The following is a 19855-nucleotide window of genomic DNA, read 5'->3' on the forward strand; positions in this document are numbered from 1 at the left end:
TCATACTGTCATTAACCTAAAATAAAGTTCATATTTTATTTACTAGGAAATGATCACGTAAATTTTGTGCATAAAAAGTATTTAATCAAATTATGCGTATCATTTATTATATATCCTTATTATAATTTGCATTCACTTTTGCAACAATGGAAAAAGAAAGGTAATTTAATCTTTCTTTCTAATTGTATGTGCTTATTTATGAAAATATAACTAATTTCTACGTTTATCAATTTAAAATTATACACAATATTAATTTATGTAATGTGTAATTATTCTTTAACATATATCTTTTTAAGTTATTTAATAATACGTTATGTACTGTAAATGAATCTATCAGGTTTACAATGCTCCTTTTGGATTCAGGAGAAATATTTTTTGAAGATTATAGTGTTCAAATGAAACTTGTTGATAATTCTACTTCAGAAGAACAAACATGGAGAGATGGAAGATTAAAATTCTGTTCAAAATCCTTAGTATTTGTAAATAAAGATATTAATCAGCCTTTAATTAAAATTCAACTTAAAGAAACTATAGCCATTGATCAATGTCAATCCAACAATGATCTAGCAAAGTTTGTATTTTTAGCTTTTAATATACCACTATAATAGTTTCCTTGCATTAACAATCTTTATTTTATTTACAAGATGTAGCAATATATTATTGGTTCAATGCAAACAGTATGTGAAAATGTTGGAGAAAAATATACTTGCACCATATAAATTCATACACCAAAATACTACTTTTCATTTTTACTTTAATTATGCAAAAATAGATGATTGTCTTCCACAAATCCTACAGTTATTTAGAGCAGCTACTTTGCCAACAGCTGAACAAAATGCAATGGTATATTTTAAAATCATTATGTATATTATTATACTAAAATCTTTAAAATAATGTTACTAAATTATTATTCTTATGTAGATTATGGCGATTGTACACTCTCGACAATCTAGAGTATCATTTGATACATCATGGTTAGGAGACTTATACGAGCAGGTAGTGTTAGAAACACAAGCAAATAAAGTATTGCCTCTTGTTATAAATCCAGGAAGAATACTTTTAACAACTTCAAGAATTTATTTTCAACCTTATAATAATTTAGACCAAGTATGTATTTTATAATGTCAATGATAAATAATTTAAGCAAGTTATTAAAAGAATAATTTTATGATTTTAGCATCCAGTTTTAAAAATACAACTGAATGATATTATTAATATTAATAAACGACGATTCCTTCTAAGCCAAATTGTAAGTATAGCTTTGTACATTAATGTCTAATCATTGTAGTTTGATATAGATATTTTAAAATTATTTTAAACATAGGGGCTTGAAATAAAGTGGTTACGACAGCCTGAAAATAAAGTTGAACATCTATTTATATCATTAAAAACTCAAAATGACAGGGATGAATTATACACAAATTTATTAAACCAACCTACAGTTTCTTTAGAAAGAGTACCTCAGGATCAAATGACTATGAGGTGGCAAAGTGGTTCTTTGTCAAATTATGATTATCTCTTGTACATTAATAGGTAACTTTTATATTAATAAATAATTGAAATATTTAATTGTACAGTTTAACTTAAATATTACTTTTCAGTTTGGCAGATAGAACTTTTCATGATTTAACTCAGTATCCAGTTATGCCTTGGGTATTACAAGATTATACATCTGCTACATTGGATTTAAATGATCCTAGTATTTATAGAGATCTTTCAAAGCCTATTGGAGCTCTTGAGCCAAATCGGTTAGAAAGATTAAAGGTGTATTTCTTTTTTGATATGCAAAATATGTATGTCAGGAGTGAGATAATGGTGTTATTGTGTTTTAGGAACGATATTTGGAAATGTCAGAACCAAAATTTTTGTATGGTTCTCATTACAGTGCCCCAGGATTTGTATTATTTTATTTAGTACGAAAATATCCTCAGTACATGCTTTGTTTACAAAATGGAAGATTTGATCATCCAGATAGAATGTTCAATAGGTATGTGTTTTTTTTTAAAATATATGTTGCTATGATTCTTTGAGAGTATTAAATTTATGAATGTTAAGGAAATATATATGTTGTTGACTCTAGTAGTGATAATAAATGTATGTGTATAAAATTTTTGGTTGCACAGACAAGGTAAAATTTTATGGTGATTGCTTATTATACTGTAAAAATAATTACTCTGTCGACTCTGCAGAATCGATTTTTTGTTTCACTCTTACCAACAAAAACACCTAACAGTGTAGCTGACGTTTGGAAAAATGTTTTGGTGAACATGTCTGACTTTAAAGAACTGATCCCAGAATTTTATGACACAAACAATGGTGGTGATTTTTTAATAAATAGTTACGGCATTGATTTTGGATATCGACATGATGGAACAAAAATAGGAGATGTACAGTTACCACCATGGGCAAATGGTATGTGTTTTTTAATTTATAAGAAATAATTATTTGTAATCTAATACGAATTAGTTATCAAATTCTAGGACCAGCTCATTTTGTACAAGTATTAAGAAGTGCGTTAGAGAGTGATTATGTTTCTCAAAATCTTCATCACTGGATTGATTTAATTTTTGGATATAAACAAAGAGGAATTGAAGCAGAAAAAGCTAATAATGGTAAACTATTTAATTATAAAAGTTGACGTACAAATAACATTTATTTTATAATATACTGCATTTCAGTATTTTTCTATTTATGCTATGAAGGAGCAGTTAACTTAGATACTATTAAAGATATTAATGATAGGCATGGTTTGGAGATACAAATTATGGAGTTTGGTCAAATACCAAAACAAATTTTTACTTTACCACACCCCAAACGTTCTATACTTACTCTGGATAAATTGCATATTAAAACTACTTCAGCAACAATTGCAAGTGAAACAGGTATATGATATATAATCTCAATTTAAATAAATTAAAAGTTAATGAAATATAAATGTATTATAAGTATGTGTAATAAAAAATAATTTCTTTCAGAAGATAAAGAAAATCCTATACAAAAGACTTTTAAATTACATGAATTAATAATGTTTCAATCTCATAAAGAAAGTGTAAGTAGCATTATCATACAGGATAAGGAAGAAATTAATGAAGTAATATCAGTTGGACAAGATGGAATGCTTAAATTATATAGTATAAAAAATAAAAAATTAACACGTAATGTATCTTTATCATCATTACCACTTTCCTCTTGTGTATCATATTATACATCTTCTCATCGCAATATATTAGTTGCCGGATCCTGGGACAATTCACTGTAAGCATGTTAAATTAATATTTCATATATGTATTTCACTTTTTTATTGATTAATTTTTTTTATAGGATATTTTACGATATTGAATTTGGTAGAGTAATAGATATACTACAAGGACATGAAGATGCTGTTTCTTGTTTAGCATTAAGTGATAGTCGTAAGATTATTATCTCTGGTTCATGGGATTGTACAGCAAAAGTATGGAAAAGTTATTCTTCTGGGACAAAAATTAAACCAGCTGAGTGCCTTATTGCACAACTAGATCATGATTCTAAAGTAACTTGCATCAATATATCAGGGTAAAATTATGTTTCTTATAGTTTGTAAGTAATATTAAATAGCATGTTTAAAATATCTTTATTGGTGAAATATTTATAGAGATGAAACATTATTGGTATCTGGTACAGAAGATGGAGAAATTTTTTTATGGAATATGGATACATATCATCTGCAATTTACTGCAAAAGGTACATTTCATGATAACTATCTTCTCGATTTTAAAAGGCATATTCACTTTATTTTCTTTTCTACAGCACATAATTGTAAAATAAATGCAATGGTGTTTGATCAAGAAGGAAAAAGCATAATTTCATGTGCAGAGGATAAAATACTAAATATAATTGATATTCATACAAGTACTCAGATTTATCGTACAACTATAGAATACGAACCTCTAACACTAACATGGTTCAAAAGTTTTTTATTAATAGGAGATAGTAATGGTAATATTAATGTTTGGAACCGCCAAGGAGCAGTTTTTATTACACAAATACATTGCCATAATGGTACAGTATTCTATATATTAATACATTAATTCCTTGTATTTACATTGGAATATTTGATACTTAAAATTTAATTTACATATGACTTTACTGATAATTAAGAATACAGTCATATTTTAGGTCCAATTAATACATTATCAGTATCAACAGAAAATAATATAGTCTTAACTGGTGGAAAAGACAGGAAGATAATCGTATGGGATTGTAAAAATGTATAATTCATATTGTAATATCTGCAATGTGACTGAAATATTCCTTAGTTATAAATTTCACTATCAGTTTATAGCAAAACTTTACATCTTAGTAAATATAATATAGCAGAAAAGTTGTATCTAATACATACATGCTGTATTCATTTGGAATTGTTGTAATATTCGTTGAAAGTCTAACATTTGTTGCATATTATAATATTTTAGCATATTTTATGTCATGCTGTTACACATTCCTAACAGTTTATAAAAAGTCTCAAATACAAACATTATACATACATTTAAAATACTGTTTCTTTAACATATTCTTTTTGTAAACTTGAGTCTACAACAAATTTTTATACATAAATTTATATATATACTGGATATGTAGTATATAGTTTTTATAAGTTCTTTGGATGTATTTCATAAATTTATTTCCTAACATTCAGTCTTATTCTTTTATGAAAACATAAATCTAAATACGAAGAACACAAAATTAATTAAATAATAAAAGTAATTTGCAATTGTATTTATAAATCTAAAAAAGTAAATAAAAAGTAAAAACTTGTAACTTAATCTACAAAATGTGAACATAATGTGCGTTTTGAATTATATGTAAATTGAATGTTCAATATTCATGACTTTATATTCTTCATATAGCATATAATGTCATATTACTTCGAATACTTTCACTAATGATTGTAATTTCAATATTGCTAAAGAAAATAAATTCTATTTATTTTGGTATACTTTCTGTATAGTTTTTTCATATATGTTTAAATAAACATTTCATAAAAATAAGTTATGTAATACAAATGTTAATTGTGTAACCTATTATTACTACCATTAATTTTTCATATATTCATATACACATACTTGTTTGTTTTATATATTTTCTTCTATTTACTACTATTTATTTGAGTGATCCAATTCATTATTTAATGATAAATTTGAATCATCCAATTGTTTCAACTGTTCATATGTTATAAAAAATATGATATTCCATGGACCCATTCTAAACCAAGTAGGTACAAAACCCTTGTACAAGGCTAAAAATCCTTCATTTTTAAAAGTCTACAAAAAAAATAAAATCTGTATGATATTATTAAAAAGGACAAAACATATGTAAATAATATTTTAAACCATATACCTGTACAAAGCAATCTATGCTACCATTATAAATATGTGGTGGTAACATGCCACTTGCGGTAGGTATCCTTTTTTGATTCATTAAACGTGTCTGTAACAATTTCATTTAAAAAATACAGATGATAAAATATTTACTTAATTATACTTACACGCACAACATCTATAGGAGTAGAAGCTATTGCACTTCCCATACTAGCTATAAAACTGGACCTGAAATATATAATTACATGTATATGTGAGTATACATATGTGTATATTCAATAGCAATTTTGAAGCCCTGTTTCATTCTGCTAAATTAAAGCAACCCTTATCCAGGCTCTTGAAATTCAAATATACAATGTGGTATCTGCAATATTATAACTCATAAAAAAGATCTGTATGGTATATTTTAGAACTTACTATAAAATGTTCAATAGATGGAAAAAATATACATAAAGAAAATAAAGAAAACAAAAGCAAACTATGTATTCAATCTTGTATATAATTCTGTAAATAAATTTGCATGAAATGGTAAGTGAAACGATTCATTATGCAATTTAAGATGATTAGACATCTGGATAACAGTTTTAACAATTTATATACAAACAAGAAATATTAAACATAACTTCCATTTTGATTCTCTGTGGTCATCTCAATGTCCACGTACTGAATGTGCCCATGTGCACCACAGTGTGAAAGAACCTGGAAATAAAATTTTTCACTTTTAGAAAAATGTTACTTCCTTTTTAATTAAGTATAAAACCGCTATATTATTAATATTGCTAAGTCAAAATTATTTGAGTTATTTCATTCATTATCTGCTACTCCTAGAAAAATGTTTATACTGTACAATACAAACATGAATGTCAAAATTAAAATACAGAAAATTTTGTTTATTAGTTATACATATTTATCATGTGTATATTACCAAAGTCATAGGATAGAAAAATTTAGGAGATATAATAAATAATACTAATATTAGAAATTATAAACATTATTAAAAAAATTGTAACATAAAATAAACAAGATATGTTTAGATATACTCACATGACATCACATACTGTAAAAGAGCACATGAAATATGTTTGCTTTAAAAACATTATTGAACATTTGTTAGTATGATAATGGTGTGATAAATATTTTGTGATAAACAGAAATAGCCCGGATAAGGGTTTATTTATTATTTACGTATTAATATTAAGAGAAAGACTAATACACAATTTATACTTGTTTTCAAATAAACTATTTTTAATACAATAATATACATCTATTTATACAATGATATCAAAGAACAATATAAAATTAGATAAAATATATAGATACAGTTTACTTACACAAAATGATTACTAATACTATCTCCCAATAGAACCATAAACTTTTTTTTACTGTAATCATATATAGGCAATTCTACAGCTGCAATAATTGCTGCTCTTTGAGCAGTAGGTCCTACACCCTGCATACAAATTTTTATGTATAAAATTATGTAAATATTGTTAAAATTTATATTTATTAATTTACGTACCCTCCATAAACCGCAAATACCTTCATGTTGATATACATCTTGAAAACAACCAAACAATGTTAAATTTGAGTTAATTCCAGTTACTTGCATACGAACTTTAACTACATCTGTTGGATTAGCTATAGCACTTGAGATAGCACCAGCTAATGCAGCACATACAACATTTATAACAACTAAATCATCTGTTTTCCACTTATCCATAGCTGCTTTTTTTAAAGAATAATAGGTACCGAATTTTATAGTTCCATAAGTAGCTTGCCTTAAAATAGCTGAACTAATCCTATATAATAAAAAAATTAGTACTAATAAAATAATCCTATCTAGTAGTCAAATGAAATATTGAAATAATATATATATGTATGTATATAAATCAAACTTCTTTTTACCCAGAATATAGAGCTTTAAAACCTTCTTGTTGTGATATTTGAAATAAAGCATCTGTCATACCAGAATATTTTAGATGCGCATATTTTTGATCAAATTTTTGTCCTTGGATTTGGAGACGTGTTTTTGTTGTGTCTAAAGGAAAAGTACCTAACCAGAAATATATTTATAAAAAGGACGAGTAAATAAGTTATTGATAGATAAATAAACTTTTAGAATAAAATTATTGTAATATAACACCACATACCTAATTCTGCAACAATTGAAGCTAAACCCCCATAGATAAAAGGTTTCCAATCATTCCACTGACTCTCTCCCATTACAACGTTTAGCTTATGGTTAATAAATATAAATTACTTTTAACACAATAAATTTGATTTGTAAATTTTATAATATGATTTGAAATATTAATATTATATTTTATATAAATATATATATTTTATATGAATATCAATATTAAAAATATTAACGACACCGTGTATAAAATGATTAAAAAGCTAATGAAATAAATGCATTCCAGTAAGATTAACTAACTTTAAAATTACTTCAGGCGATTTTTTAACACTGCATTTACAGAAATACGAATAAACAATACAAAAAACACTCGTACATATATTTCTTTATGAAACTAATATAAGATATTTTATTTAACACTAATCTTCTAAAAATGTCACTATTGTAATCACAAACAGTATAATCAGCAAGTATCTATATCATGAAGTTTACGTAAAAATAATAATCAATAATTAATTTGTTATATCAGTATTTTTATTTTAATTGGAAGTCTGCTTAGCCGACAGATATATTGACTTGCATCATTTTTTGAAGGTGTTCAAAAAATCAGTAAATTAGAACTAAAAGCTACAACCAATCATTGTGAATGTAGTATATATAGTCTGTCCATTCGAGTGTCACTAGTCGGCAGCCAATAGTTACTGCCGACGATCGCATAAATAAGTTTCAATGCTCATATACCGAAACATAAGTACAAACCGTTCGAAAACTGAGTCGTGAAAAATCAACATGGAAGACAACACATTCTCATTTCTGCAAGCAGATGGAGACGAGTAGAATGCCTCTGCTATATATATATATATATATATATATAGATATAGATAGATACCACACGTATGTATGTATGTATATATATATATATATATATATATATATATATATATATATATATATATGTGTGTGTGTATGTACATATATATATATACATACATACATACACGTGTGTTGCACATGCACAGAACGAGACCCTTCTTGTCTACCATGTTGATTTTTCACGACTCAATTTTTGGATAGTTTCTTCTATGCTTTCGGCATGGAAGTGTCCAGAATTCAGACCTATTTATATGACCGTGACATTGACGACTAAACTTTATCTTCAATTATATTTAAACACGTAAGATACATATAAATTACATAGTTTTGTTATAAAAGTAGTAAGAAAGATATATGCTTTTTAATACAAACTAAATACATAATGGAATAAATGCCATTTTTTAATTGAAATTGAGATCCCGTTATATTAACAAAATTTTATTTCATAAAATTTGTACATATGTAATACAATTAAAATATATCAAAAGCTAAATATAATTAAAAAAATATGGTTCATCCTTTAAGTGAAAATAAGAAATATTATTTGATAAATGCTTATTTACAATGCATTATATATTTCATCTTGTTTTTTTGTTTTTCTTTTTTTGTACAATCAAGTGCACGTATATTAAAAAATCATAAATATTTATCTATAACACAGATAAATTTTTTTAGCTAATGGAAACTGTAGAAAAAGTATGTTACAGCATTCATAAATGTAAAGTACCAGACTTAGTCAACTCGAACTGGAACTCTTGTATGTATTGTTGTTTTATTTTGATAAATATATACCTGTGTTAAAATTGCAATATCAATTATAACTTGAAGAGTACCACAAACTTCAAATTGTATTGGAGCTTCTCTTATAACAAAATAACATGTTTTAAATGCATCACCTAATGTCCACATTGCAACCATAACAATACTGAAATTAACAGAAAAATTATTTATTTTATGAATGTTATTCAGGTATCGCATCTTGTTATTAAATCATAATTTTATACCTCATTCCATTAGTTGATTTATTAAAAAAATTACGCAAAAATTGTGGTATTCCAAGCATAGCCTCTGTTAATACTGCAAGTAATCCTATAGTTTCAACAAATATTGGTACATCCACTAATAAATATGTTAGAATTCCTATTAATACAGCAAATAATAGCATAAAGTCTAAGTAAGATTGAAAATCTGTCCACTTCCAAAAAAAATTCGCATCAAAATCTGTTTAAATTAATATTTAACATGAGTTATAATTTGAAAATACATTATTGTGTACGTTAAAAATTTCTTTTCTTTTCTCTGTACTTAAACATACCTGAAAATACACGTTCTCTGACTTTTATTACTTGATTTCTGCTTTGCACATTTATACACAGTTTAATCATTATAAACATAGTAACAATCATGCATATACTTTGTAATAAAAGAGGTATTTCATAATGTTTCCCAAACCTGTAAAAGATATAGACCTGTATTAGTATGAATTGATACAACACAACCGCAAATTTTTATATTAAGTAAATGTACAAACCAAAAGAAAATACGTAATGTATTAGCTATTAAAAGTGTAAAGCATACATAAAGGGAAAATCCTTCCGCACTATCCCTTCTTTTAATTTCTCTATATTGTGGCACATAGGGAATAATACCACCAAATATTATTGCTCCAGAGGCGACCCAGTTTGCTATATCTTTAATGGATAATTGCTCATAGACATTATACATTGTAATAACTTTTTTTTATTTGCATATTTTACTATCTACGATTCTTGGCACACGCCTAATTTTAGGTTATGACTCCAATTTTTTTGGACATCATATCATATCTGCTACGAATCATTAAAATCAAATAAACCTGCGATAGCAAAAGAAATGATAAGTCACATACATAAACACATACTACTTAAAAAATGAAATATGTAAGTACTTACATACTTACCGTTATGACTTCTATACAGCATTTACTTTTATTAAAATTAAAGATATTGATAAATCCATGCACATACCTATATACATATATAAAATGTATTATTATAGTTATAAATATTAATAAATTAAGAAATTGATATAAAGTTTAGTTACCTGTTGTAGATAACAGAATTGTGATACAGACATAAATTCAAATTATTCAATCATAAACAAAATATAGTCATAGACGAAATATGTTAGGTATCTTTGTAGAAATATAGTGCGATCGTAAATTAACATATGCAGCAACATCGATTGATTCCGCGGAATTCAGGATCGTATGTGACTCCTACCGCTGTAGAATTCCAAGCAGTAACATTAAAAAGACTGTAAACTAAGTGTAATTCATTTACTACTGAAATAATTGTAAATTCTGTTTATTATTTATAATAATTAAAACTCTGCATTTTAAGAAGATTGTATCTTGTTTATGATTAATTTCCTTTTTTCAATGTTTAAGTTCAGAACTTAATTATCATTAATTTTATATGTATATATATTGTATAAAATATTAATACGTAATATAGATTAATGAATACATATATGTATATATTTACAAAAAATGTAATTTATAATGTTATGTCGGAATATTAAACAAATAATTAAATTGTTACATGATTTATATGAGATAAACTTTGTAGTCATATCTAGTACGAAGTAAAGAAGAATTATATCGTTGCTTGGTAACCATACAGTAACAACTTTAAACTTGTATGTATATATTACGTACCTCACAGTATTTTATGTGTAATTAGTAAGATATAAATTTTTGTCAGTGTTGTTTTATTAATTGTTTAGCATCTTTTAACTATTTTTTAAATTAATACATCAAGTTAAAAATAAGATTCAAAATAGACAAGTAATAATATTATAGTTTTGAAGAAATGACAAGATGTAATAAGAGTGAAGTTAATCTTAAAAGCACTGGTATGAAAAATGTATTTCTTTCATTATTCCATATTTTCCAATTTGATCGAAATATCGATGTTTTAAATTATTTGGGAGGATATATATTTTATAAAATTCTTTTTCAACCCGTAAATTTATATTACATGTAGCATACAATCAAAATGGACAAAATTATTATGAACAATTAACAGCATATAACTCTATGAGCGCGCACTTACGACGCGTTTTACTGGCAAAATGTGTCGTTGATGCTAGAAACAGAAACTACATACGTAAAAAAAAACAAATGTGCAAACAAATAGATTGGAAACCACAATTTGTAAAAACTGAAATTACAAATGTAATTGATAAATTGACGTATGATGTCTCATATCATCCAATGGTAAATTATTCATATAACTCATTTCTGATTGCCGAGAAGTTTGCACGAAATATAACATAAGAATGAAATTATAAATTATTCAATTCAAAAATTATAAATTATAAATTCAAATTATTCTTTAATGATTAATTAACAGGATTTTTTAAGAACGAACTATGACTCAAAGTATTTCTGCCAGTGTGAAGCTCAAAAGTACTTTACTAATCCTTTATTCGATTATAATGAGATTTGTTCACGACCAAAATCTCACAGTCGTGTAGTTCGTCCAAGTTCATCAATATTTAAAACAGATAGTTCGGAGCCAGTTACATCAAATAGTAAAAATATAAGAGAACAGTCTTATTCACAATCAATTAATAGTTGTAGAAAGATTTTTAATTCTACAAGCGTGGAAACTGCATTAAAATTTCAAAATAGGTGAGATAAAATTTTGCAATAGAAACATTTGCTTCGTTATTTAAATTGACTAAAATTATAGGTATTTATTATTGATAAATTATTTATGTTACCGTAAAAATATATATAGAATAGAAAAAGATTCGACGTATTATAAATCTACTTGTGATTATTTATCACAAAACATCAATCATCTTCCATCAGAAGATAGCACATCAAGAAATTATAGAAATTATGAAACCGCTCAACTATGTACTGACTTCATTGATCAAAAAGCACATACAAAGGATGAAGAAGCGAAATACGCAAAATTTATGTACGATATTACACATGAAATAATACTCAATGGTTTGTATACTGATGAAGAACTACAAGAAGTATTTAAGAAACACATTGAAGAAAACAAAACAATTCTAGACACGGTCAGAATAATATCACTTATTATCACTTAGTTTATAAAATAATGTTAAATGCATACAATAACAAACTTTGTGTTTCTAAATAGAAGCGAATGTTATACGAGATTTATCAATTAAAACTTGCTTTAAATATATCGGATAATTCAGAAGGAGAAGAATTAGAAGATCTTGTATATGCTCAGCAATTATTAAATATTTCTGAAATTCGACCACTGATGCCTCCAAGAGGGCTAAATGAAGATAGAGTACTTAAAAAATTGATGTGGTATCAGAAACTAGACGAAATTAGGCGTGATGCACTAAGCGCTAAAAGTAAATCGGTCATATTGATTGATGCTAATCCCGAATTACATATAACTGAGAGAGATGTTCTAACGTCACTAATAGAAGCTGATATCAATCCCGAAAAAGCTCGAAAAATTTGTAGAGAACTTTTTTTTAAAAGCAAATCATTGGTTTGTTCAACAGATTAAATGTAATATGTAATTTACATATATTGCCTTATTAATATAATATCTTTTCAGAACCAAATGATAGAACCAAACAATGAATATGGAATGGAAGAAAGCGATCAATTTGATACCAATTTAACAGAATCTTATAATTTAAACAAAGTAGATGAATAGGATAAAAGTTCTGTGACTGATGATCTTGTAACAGAAGAACATAAAGATATACAAACGTAAAAAATAATAGTTATATAATGCTAAACTATGAAAATAAGTAAAAATTCATAAAATATATTTAATGTGTAAATATAACAATATTAGTTTTATAATCAGGAAAAACATTTTAATATTGTTATTTTCTTTTATTACTAAAAATAAGTATTACATTTCAATTTATCATTTTATCAGTTTTTCTCAACTCTTTTCAACATTTCTGTTCGTATTATTTTAACACAAAATAAAATATATAATGGAAAAAATATATGTTACAGATGTACATATTATATAGTTACAATATATGTGTGTGTATCAAATTTGTTCATGGTATTTACTCTTCACATATTCCATGTATATATCTCATAATTATAAACATACGTTTATACATTTTTACAATCATTATATTTAATGCATACATTGTACATTGACTATAAAATTATAAAAATTATTTATCATTACTCCTATTAAATATTTTTACTAATATATGGTTATAAATGTTCATTTGTACTTTGTATACAAATTACTTTTGCTTACTTATAATAAATTTACATATATATAAACGATTTATAACGTTATCTAAATCTTATCTGTAAAAACCAAAATTTATTATAAAGTTAGGTAATATACCTAGCAAGTAAATTTAAAAACAATTACACAATTCTCAATTAAGAATACTCTTTCAGTTAAAAAATATAATTTTTATCTCATATAAATGATATAAAATTCATTCTCAGCTTAAAAACTTAGTAAAAGAGTGATCTATAATAAATATACTTAAATCAAATGATATCTTCTTGAAATTCAATGCAATAACACTATCATCATGTTGCAGTTCAATAACAATTTCATTTTTTTCTATTCAATATGAAGATAAAAATAATATAGAAACCATTTAAGATACTTTTAAAGCATGCTATAATAATAGTTACAATAATAATATTTACTTAACTATGAGAAAATAATTAGCAAGTTCTCTATATAAAAATGTGACCTCTGATCAGCTATAATATTTGAAAGAGTTTGAAGTAATAATCTCTCCTTTTATCAACTACCATCTGACGCATTTGAAGAAGAATCTTCAAGTTCCGGTGCATCAGGACCTCTATTTAAAATACTTAAGAGATCTGTGACATGCCTTATAGTAAAATCTGGTTGTGGATCTCCCCTTAATAAGGGTGGTTTATCCAATGTTGGAATCCAAATTGTACACCCTAGACCTGCCTCTATTCCACCTATATATGGAAAATAATAATCTTTTAAACTGCATCATTTTCTTTATAATGTTAATTGATTGAAATAACATTTTCAAATAAGATTATTCTACAATATTTGAATGTAATATTTTCTAGTAATTCATAAATAATTAATGCGCGTGATAAATAAAATATGATAATAATGTAGTACCCAGGATATCAGTTTCCAGTTTGTCACCAACCATTACACAACTATCTGGTTTAACATTTAAAAATCGGTATGCTTTTCGAAATATTTCCCTTTTGGGTTTTTCCCATGGTAAATCTCCTGATACAAGAATTATATCAAAATATTGTTCTAGTGAAAGTTTTCGTATTTTTTCCCATTGTGCATTAGATGGACCATTTGTAATCAAACCTAAGAGGTACTTTAACCTCAATTGATGGAGCATAGAAACTATATCTGACGGCAGAGTCAAATAATAATATCGTAGACACAACCATCGCTCGTAAACTTTTTTTGCTAGATATGAGTACTTTTCTCCAAGTGCTCTACTCCATAAAGTTATACGCCAAACATCCAAGGTGTGAATTACATTATCAGGACATTTTCTAAAGAGCTTCAAATATGTTGTTGTAATCTTCACAGATATATCTTCAGGAATACCATATTCTTGTGTTAGTTCCTCAGCCAACTGCAGATAAAGTTAGAATACCACCTATTAGACTTTTTTTTTCACTTTATAATACATAAATCAAGCAATATTATAAAATAATGAACAAAATATAAAGTACGCACTAAAGGAAAATGAATGATTTCCACATTCAACATGATCTATAGTATAATGTTTTGATAACTGGGAAAAATGATAAATGTGAAAAATAGATTTTATAAGGAGTAATTGACATATTGAAAGTGAAAAATAACCATTCATTGAATGTGGATTTTGATGGCTGAACCAAGCTCTTGGGAGAAAGGATACAAACGATCAGTTAGGAACTTAGGTCACTTAATTCAGTTTTTGATGATTACCTAGAAAATGCATTGATTCATTGAAATACTCGAGCCGATTAGTGGACACTCGAAGTGGCACCCGCGGTCGTTGCTGTAATCACAACAAAATCAGTTGTGCCAACAACAAATTTATATTACTCCAACCCTAAAAACTTTACTCAAATGGTTGTTGGATGTTAACATTTATACTTATTTTTGCAGATTTTATGCCATGTATTAAATGCAATATAAGGGATAACTCTCACATGATTGAAAAGTTTATCTAATGTAATTTTCTAATATTAAAGTAGGGAATAATTTAAAAGATAAAATACTTTTAAAAACAATTTCTTTAGTAGAAAGACCATTTATTATTTTACAAAGCCATTTGTTATACATAAGCAGTTTTTCATATATACATTCACAAACTGTATTAATTCCAAATTTAACTTGTACAAATTTTCTAATATTTTATAAATTAATATAAAATGTAAAAATAGTTTTTCCTAATATATATTTCAATATTTAAATTTCTAAATCTATTTAACTCATAGAAACATTTGGTAGCTCTTTTGCTTGCCAGAAATCTATTTTCAGACATGATTACATTTATATCTGATCTGTGATTGTAAACAGGTTTACAAAATTTTAGCTAAACTGAATCACTAACTCAAAATATGAATGTTATTTTGATGAAATAAGAATTATTAATAGTTTCTTTCATATGCAATATAGCGTAATATAAAAAAGGAAACATGTGTAATACGTATACAAAAACAAACATATTACTTAACAACATAAGAATGGATTAAGTATCTTGGCTATTCTATCAATGTACAGATATATAGTACTTTCATTTAAAACATGATAATAAAATATCGATATAAATTTTTGGATTGTTTTTAATCTCCAAAAAGATGTTTTCCCAGCTCCATCATACGATGATTTCTGCATACTGTTAAAGCCCCACATTTCTTCAAAACAGAAGCAACATTTTCATCTGCTTTAACTAAGTGGCACAAAAGATCTTCAAAAGCAAACTTTACATTTGGCTGAAGACTTCCTATTTTTATTTTCTTGAGAATCTCAATAATTTCTTCTGCCCAACCTGACTCAAGAGTAAATTGTGAAAGCCAAGGTATAACTTGTAACACCCCAGCCATTGTTTGCATTCCAAGAAACCATAGTTCCATAAGTTCCATCCATCGCTCTTTATATGACATAGCAACAACAAGTTCAGTGGGATCATTGCTTTCATCAATTATATATGCATCCCACAAAAATCTTATAGTAGCCTGAATATATCGACATATAGAAAAATCATTTTTCTTGACACGTGTTGCCTGTTGCTTCAATAACAGCAATCCCAAAACTGCAAGATGACCATGCAATACTAGATTTTCAGGAATTTGTTTCAGTTCTGGGAGATTATTGAAAATAAATTTTAATAAAGAAACAAATGTTGGTGATTCTTCCACTAATTTTGCTTCTAATACAGTAATGTTCATTAAAACATTGCACACAGAGACCATGGCCACCCTTGAATCTTTGATCGCTTCTGATACATGAAGGTCTAAATCTTCTTCTTTTTCTGGTTCTTTCAATGCTTTTAATCTTTCTGATTTTGGTATTGGTGGCTTTTTATGATGAACAATTGTCCAATGGTAAGATAAACATTCGAACAGGATTTCCTCTTGTTTGTGTTTAATTAAAATTTTTCTAGCGTCTTCCTCTACAGCTAAATAACACAATGCTGGTAATAAAAGCCTCAATAAATCAATTTCACTTAGAGGATCATGAGTAACTAGTTCTCCAGATGATGTTGCTTCATCACTTTTAATTTTAGCATTTGCTTTAGCCTTCTCTGACAATTTTCTATTTCTGTGTGCGTAAAATGTGTCATTGGCTACTGTTAATACATATGGTAAAACTGCATAAACTTGAGAACGCATAGCTGTTGTTTCCTGAGCAAGCCATGCGGCTAATACTCTTACCACAGCACAAATAAATATTTTTTCTTTGACATCTGTTATTTCTTTCATCTTAGATACTGCTGTAAGTAAACCTATAATTGCAGCAAAGGCTCCCTTTAAAACAGTATATAATGACTGTTTTTCTTTTTGGTCTAGGTCCAACTGATCATTAGTAATATATCCAAGAGAAATTTCAATAATAATAAAGCAAGATGTAACTAAGTCTGCATTTGCCATTATAGTTTTTAATTGTTTTCCTTCCACTTGCATTCTAACTTCTATAGATGCCAATTGAATCAATAATAATAAAAATACTTTTGGTTTTTCTTTATCTAATAAAGTCCATTCTGTTCCCAATAAATCTAGCATGACAGAAGCAAGTTTTAATGCTGGATCACGTTGGTTTTTGCCTATCTTTGATCCAAGAATATCAGATAAAGCCTTGTGAATGCTAGAAGGCCAAGATTCTTCTTTAGCAGTTTCACTAATTATGTTTTTTCTGCAGGACATTAGTAAGGCTTGCAAAATTGTACATAACTGAAATTTTCTTTCTGTATGATCTGTTTCAAAATCTAATGAAATCTTGTTTATAATAACATGGAAAGGTGCAGTATCTGTTGCATCCCATGCTTCTGGACCAAATCTCTGAACTAAAGTAACTAAAATGTTCAAAGCCTGGTCAGTCTGAAAGCTTTTTTCTGAATAAATATCACACATTTTTGTAATTGCTTTCTGTTCAAGTAAAACTTGTTGTCCAGGAGAATATTGTGCAATATTTTGCAAACAGGTATATGCTTCACTAACAATAATTAACATATTATCATCTGCGTCTTCATCAGCTTGCGATATAATTTCAAGTAATGCAGGTATATGAGTAATCATATCAGGATGAGAAGCTAATTCTGATTCTCCACAGAATGCAGAAAGTATAGACAATGCTACAGACTTATATACTTGTGGAGGACAATCCACAGGAACTACTTGTGTAGATAATAATTTTGCTAGAAATTTTTTTCCAATAGCTTCAAATAACACTTTTTTTTCTGCTACTGTACAATCTTTGCTATCCACCAATTTTGTTATCATAAACAATGCAGCAAATTTTTCTGAATCAGTTTCAACAGACTTCAAAATAGTTTCATATTTTTTCACGTTCTTTGAAATACTCATGGCTGTAGTTTATGTTGTTATAATTTAAAAAAAAATATATCTATTTTTATAATCTACAAGTATTTTTCTACTTTTATTTTTTCTTGTACGATGACAAACTTCTAGATGCAATTCACAAACAATTCCAGAATTTTGATATTTACTCAGTAGTATTTAACAAAGATTCACTGAGATTTGCATCTTTCACATGTCACAGCTAAAAGCCAACTGGCAGTACTCCCAGATCAAGCCCCTTAAAACTAGCCTTGCCCTTTGACACACTCACTTAGTCAGACAAAAATAAAGTTGTACTATCACAAACATTAATTCCACAAACATGTGTACATTAACATTAAAATATGAATTATTTTCAACACAAGGTTAGCAGCGTCGTTCAAAGAATTGTTTTATTTTACTGTAGAAATATGATATATTAACTGCTTATGTTAAGTTTTGTATTAAAGAAAATAACATAAAAAGCTGTTTAGAATAACCACATTTTACAGAATTTCATTGGAAAAGAATTTTGAATGTACACATAATTCTACCCTTCTACCATAACCTTCTCCACATGATATAGCATGTGAATGTAATAGTACAATTAACTGGTATCTTAAGATCGTGAATCGTGAATATCTTCAGTAACGTGCTTACACGCTTTTTCTACGTTCTGTTGAGCGTCTGGACAGTGCAGTAGGATCGGTCGAAAATAACCGTCCGAGAGAAAGCACTATATCAGGGAGTCAGCTCGTATTACACAGAAGCTTCTATTTTCGTACCATCTTCGTATCCAAACGGGAATTGAAAGATTAAACGTAAATGTAAATGTAATTACTACGAGATACTTTTTTTTTGAAACAGTAAAAGAAGTACCACAGAAAAACAAAAAAATATGTATAAAATTATAAGTAAATTAGCAATATGAGCGACTTTTCATTTAATTTCGAGAGAAAGATTAACTACAGCTTTCGCGCACTCTCTAAGAAACACATACACACACATATATATTTTCAGTATTTTAACCAATACTGACCGTTTATATACACGCATACGGCTTTTAATATCAATATAATTTCAAATATTTTAGCGTACCTTTCGACATGTTTGATTGTCGCCCTTTCTAGTTTCGATGAGAGTATTGTCCAGATCAAAGAACACAGCGCTTATAGATACATTGGATGAACAAAAATGCTTCTCATGCAAAGTCGCCATTGTCATTGGAAAAGTAAATCTGTTGTTAATTCAACGATGTTTCAATGAAGAGTCGCGCATAAAAACATATAATGTTCATATAACGGTCTCCTTCTGAAAACACTCTAAGAATAAATATACAATTATTTTAATGGTCAGATGTCAGAACAGATCATATCTGTCTCGTCTCGACCTGATGCTTTTCGTTCCTGTCCTGTCCTGACCTTTTCCTCTTCCTTGATTTCTTCT

General features: G+C 27.2%; 6 protein-coding genes across 20 annotated transcripts; 2 read left to right on the plus strand and 4 right to left on the minus strand.

The window, feature by feature from the left end:
- Positions 1-4373, plus strand: LOC122567899 (protein FAN-like). 3 transcript variants are annotated; one of them, XM_043727037.1, is made up of 16 exons: positions 1-160; positions 338-571; positions 645-843; positions 922-1107; positions 1178-1249; positions 1325-1533; positions 1602-1764; positions 1833-1987; positions 2234-2412; positions 2481-2612; positions 2679-2882; positions 2976-3255; positions 3322-3552; positions 3632-3720; positions 3787-4038; positions 4156-4373. In XM_043727037.1, exons 1-16 carry the CDS (start codon positions 147-149, stop codon positions 4251-4253), a joined length of 2697 nt encoding a protein of 898 aa, XP_043582972.1. In that variant the 5' UTR covers positions 1-146; the 3' UTR covers positions 4254-4373. The 3 variants fall into 3 exon arrangements, with proteins under 3 accessions (XP_043582972.1, XP_043582973.1, XP_043582974.1); XM_043727038.1 differs by having other exon boundaries at positions 2979-3255; XM_043727039.1 differs by having other exon boundaries at positions 39-160; positions 364-571.
- Positions 4105-8272, minus strand: LOC122567907 (mitochondrial uncoupling protein Bmcp). 7 transcript variants are annotated; one of them, XR_006316922.1, is made up of 8 exons: positions 7508-8178; positions 7263-7410; positions 6877-7156; positions 6689-6807; positions 5525-5585; positions 5377-5466; positions 4379-5300; positions 4105-4279 (listed from the first exon to the last, which is right to left on the minus strand). XR_006316922.1 is itself a non-coding variant. In XM_043727056.1 (8 exons), the coding sequence occupies exons 2-8, from the start codon at positions 7578-7580 to the stop codon at positions 5136-5138; spliced, it is 936 nt and encodes a 311-aa protein (XP_043582991.1). In that variant the 5' UTR covers positions 7581-7592; positions 8254-8272; the 3' UTR covers positions 4105-5135. The 7 variants fall into 7 exon arrangements, 6 of the variants coding, with proteins under 6 accessions (XP_043582991.1, XP_043582992.1, XP_043582988.1 ...); XM_043727056.1 differs by adding an exon at positions 8254-8272 and having other exon boundaries at positions 4105-5300; positions 7508-7592; XM_043727057.1 differs by having other exon boundaries at positions 4105-5300; positions 6877-7019; positions 7107-7156; positions 7508-8192.
- A 644-nt stretch (positions 8273-8916) lies between these two features.
- LOC122567341 (solute carrier family 66 member 2) lies at positions 8917-10598 on the minus strand. The gene is made up of 6 exons (XM_043725724.1): positions 10450-10598; positions 10307-10373; positions 9899-10222; positions 9683-9819; positions 9372-9588; positions 8917-9292 (listed from the first exon to the last, which is right to left on the minus strand). Exons 3-6 carry the CDS (start codon positions 10090-10092, stop codon positions 9100-9102), a joined length of 741 nt encoding a protein of 246 aa, XP_043581659.1. The 5' UTR covers positions 10093-10222; positions 10307-10373; positions 10450-10598; the 3' UTR covers positions 8917-9099.
- On the plus strand, positions 10161-13903 carry LOC122567338. 5 transcript variants are annotated; one of them, XM_043725719.1, is made up of 7 exons: positions 10206-10286; positions 10977-11046; positions 11394-11626; positions 11763-12043; positions 12105-12444; positions 12528-12896; positions 12966-13903. In XM_043725719.1, exons 3-7 carry the CDS (start codon positions 11447-11449, stop codon positions 13065-13067), a joined length of 1272 nt encoding a protein of 423 aa, XP_043581654.1. In that variant the 5' UTR covers positions 10206-10286; positions 10977-11046; positions 11394-11446; the 3' UTR covers positions 13068-13903. The 5 variants fall into 5 exon arrangements, with proteins under 5 accessions (XP_043581657.1, XP_043581656.1, XP_043581654.1 ...); XM_043725721.1 differs by lacking the exon at positions 10977-11046 and having other exon boundaries at positions 10193-10286; XM_043725717.1 differs by lacking the exons at positions 10206-10286; positions 10977-11046 and adding an exon at positions 11062-11262.
- Positions 13904-14050: 147 nt separating this feature from the next.
- LOC122567342 (N-acylneuraminate-9-phosphatase) lies at positions 14051-19501 on the minus strand. 2 transcript variants are annotated; one of them, XM_043725726.1, is made up of 4 exons: positions 19070-19501; positions 15333-15405; positions 14511-14994; positions 14051-14338 (listed from the first exon to the last, which is right to left on the minus strand). In XM_043725726.1, the coding sequence occupies exons 3-4, from the start codon at positions 14749-14751 to the stop codon at positions 14151-14153; spliced, it is 429 nt and encodes a 142-aa protein (XP_043581661.1). In that variant the 5' UTR covers positions 14752-14994; positions 15333-15405; positions 19070-19501; the 3' UTR covers positions 14051-14150. The 2 variants fall into 2 exon arrangements, with proteins under 2 accessions (XP_043581661.1, XP_043581662.1); XM_043725727.1 differs by lacking the exon at positions 15333-15405.
- LOC122567337 (neurochondrin homolog) lies at positions 15641-19832 on the minus strand. 2 transcript variants are annotated; one of them, XM_043725715.1, is made up of 3 exons: positions 19800-19832; positions 19508-19731; positions 15641-19197 (listed from the first exon to the last, which is right to left on the minus strand). In XM_043725715.1, the coding sequence occupies exon 3, from the start codon at positions 18434-18436 to the stop codon at positions 16196-16198; it is 2241 nt and encodes a 746-aa protein (XP_043581650.1). In that variant the 5' UTR covers positions 18437-19197; positions 19508-19731; positions 19800-19832; the 3' UTR covers positions 15641-16195. The 2 variants fall into 2 exon arrangements, with proteins under 2 accessions (XP_043581650.1, XP_043581651.1); XM_043725716.1 differs by having other exon boundaries at positions 19508-19720; positions 19800-19826.
- Between the last annotated feature and the right edge of the window lie 23 nt (positions 19833-19855).

Source organism: Bombus pyrosoma, linkage group LG5, assembly GCF_014825855.1.
Source record: "Bombus pyrosoma isolate SC7728 linkage group LG5, ASM1482585v1, whole genome shotgun sequence".
NCBI lineage: Eukaryota > Metazoa > Arthropoda > Insecta > Hymenoptera > Apidae > Bombus > Bombus pyrosoma.

Coding starts and splice junctions, on each gene's coding strand:
- LOC122567899 (XM_043727037.1), top strand. Junction 1,250..1,324: donor GATTCCTTCTAAGCCAAATT/GTAAGTATAGCT, acceptor TTTTAAACATAG/GGGCTTGAAATAAAGTGGTT. Junction 3,721..3,786: donor TCTGCAATTTACTGCAAAAG/GTACATTTCATG, acceptor TCTTTTCTACAG/CACATAATTGTAAAATAAAT.
- LOC122567907 (XM_043727056.1), bottom strand. CDS start 7,580: ATGGGAGAGAGTCAGTGGAATGATTGGAAACCTTTTATCTATGGGGGT. Junction 6,808..6,876: donor GTATTTGCGGTTTATGGAGG/GTACGTAAATTA, acceptor ATTTGTATGCAG/GGTGTAGGACCTACTGCTCA. Junction 5,586..6,688: donor AGTATTAGTAATCATTTTGT/GTAAGTAAACTG, acceptor TATATATTTCAG/GTCCAGTTTTATAGCTAGTA.
- LOC122567341 (XM_043725724.1), bottom strand. CDS start 10,092: ATGTATAATGTCTATGAGCAATTATCCATTAAAGATATAGCAAACTGG. Junction 9,820..9,898: donor ACATTACGTATTTTCTTTTG/GTTTGTACATTT, acceptor TATCTTTTACAG/GTTTGGGAAACATTATGAAA. Junction 9,589..9,682: donor CAGAGAACGTGTATTTTCAG/GTATGTTTAAGT, acceptor TAATTTAAACAG/ATTTTGATGCGAATTTTTTT.
- LOC122567338 (XM_043725717.1), top strand. CDS start 11,220: ATGACAAGATGTAATAAGAGTGAAGTTAATCTTAAAAGCACTG. Junction 11,263..11,393: donor AGTTAATCTTAAAAGCACTG/GTATGAAAAATG, acceptor TATTACATGTAG/CATACAATCAAAATGGACAA. Junction 12,044..12,104: donor GCATTAAAATTTCAAAATAG/GTGAGATAAAAT, acceptor CTAAAATTATAG/GTATTTATTATTGATAAATT.
- LOC122567342 (XM_043725727.1), bottom strand. CDS start 14,751: ATGCTCCATCAATTGAGGTTAAAGTACCTCTTAGGTTTGATTACAAAT. Junction 14,339..14,510: donor ACTGGAAACTGATATCCTGG/GTACTACATTAT, acceptor TTCCATATATAG/GTGGAATAGAGGCAGGTCTA.
- LOC122567337 (XM_043725715.1), bottom strand. CDS start 18,436: ATGAGTATTTCAAAGAACGTGAAAAAATATGAAACTATTTTGAAGTCT.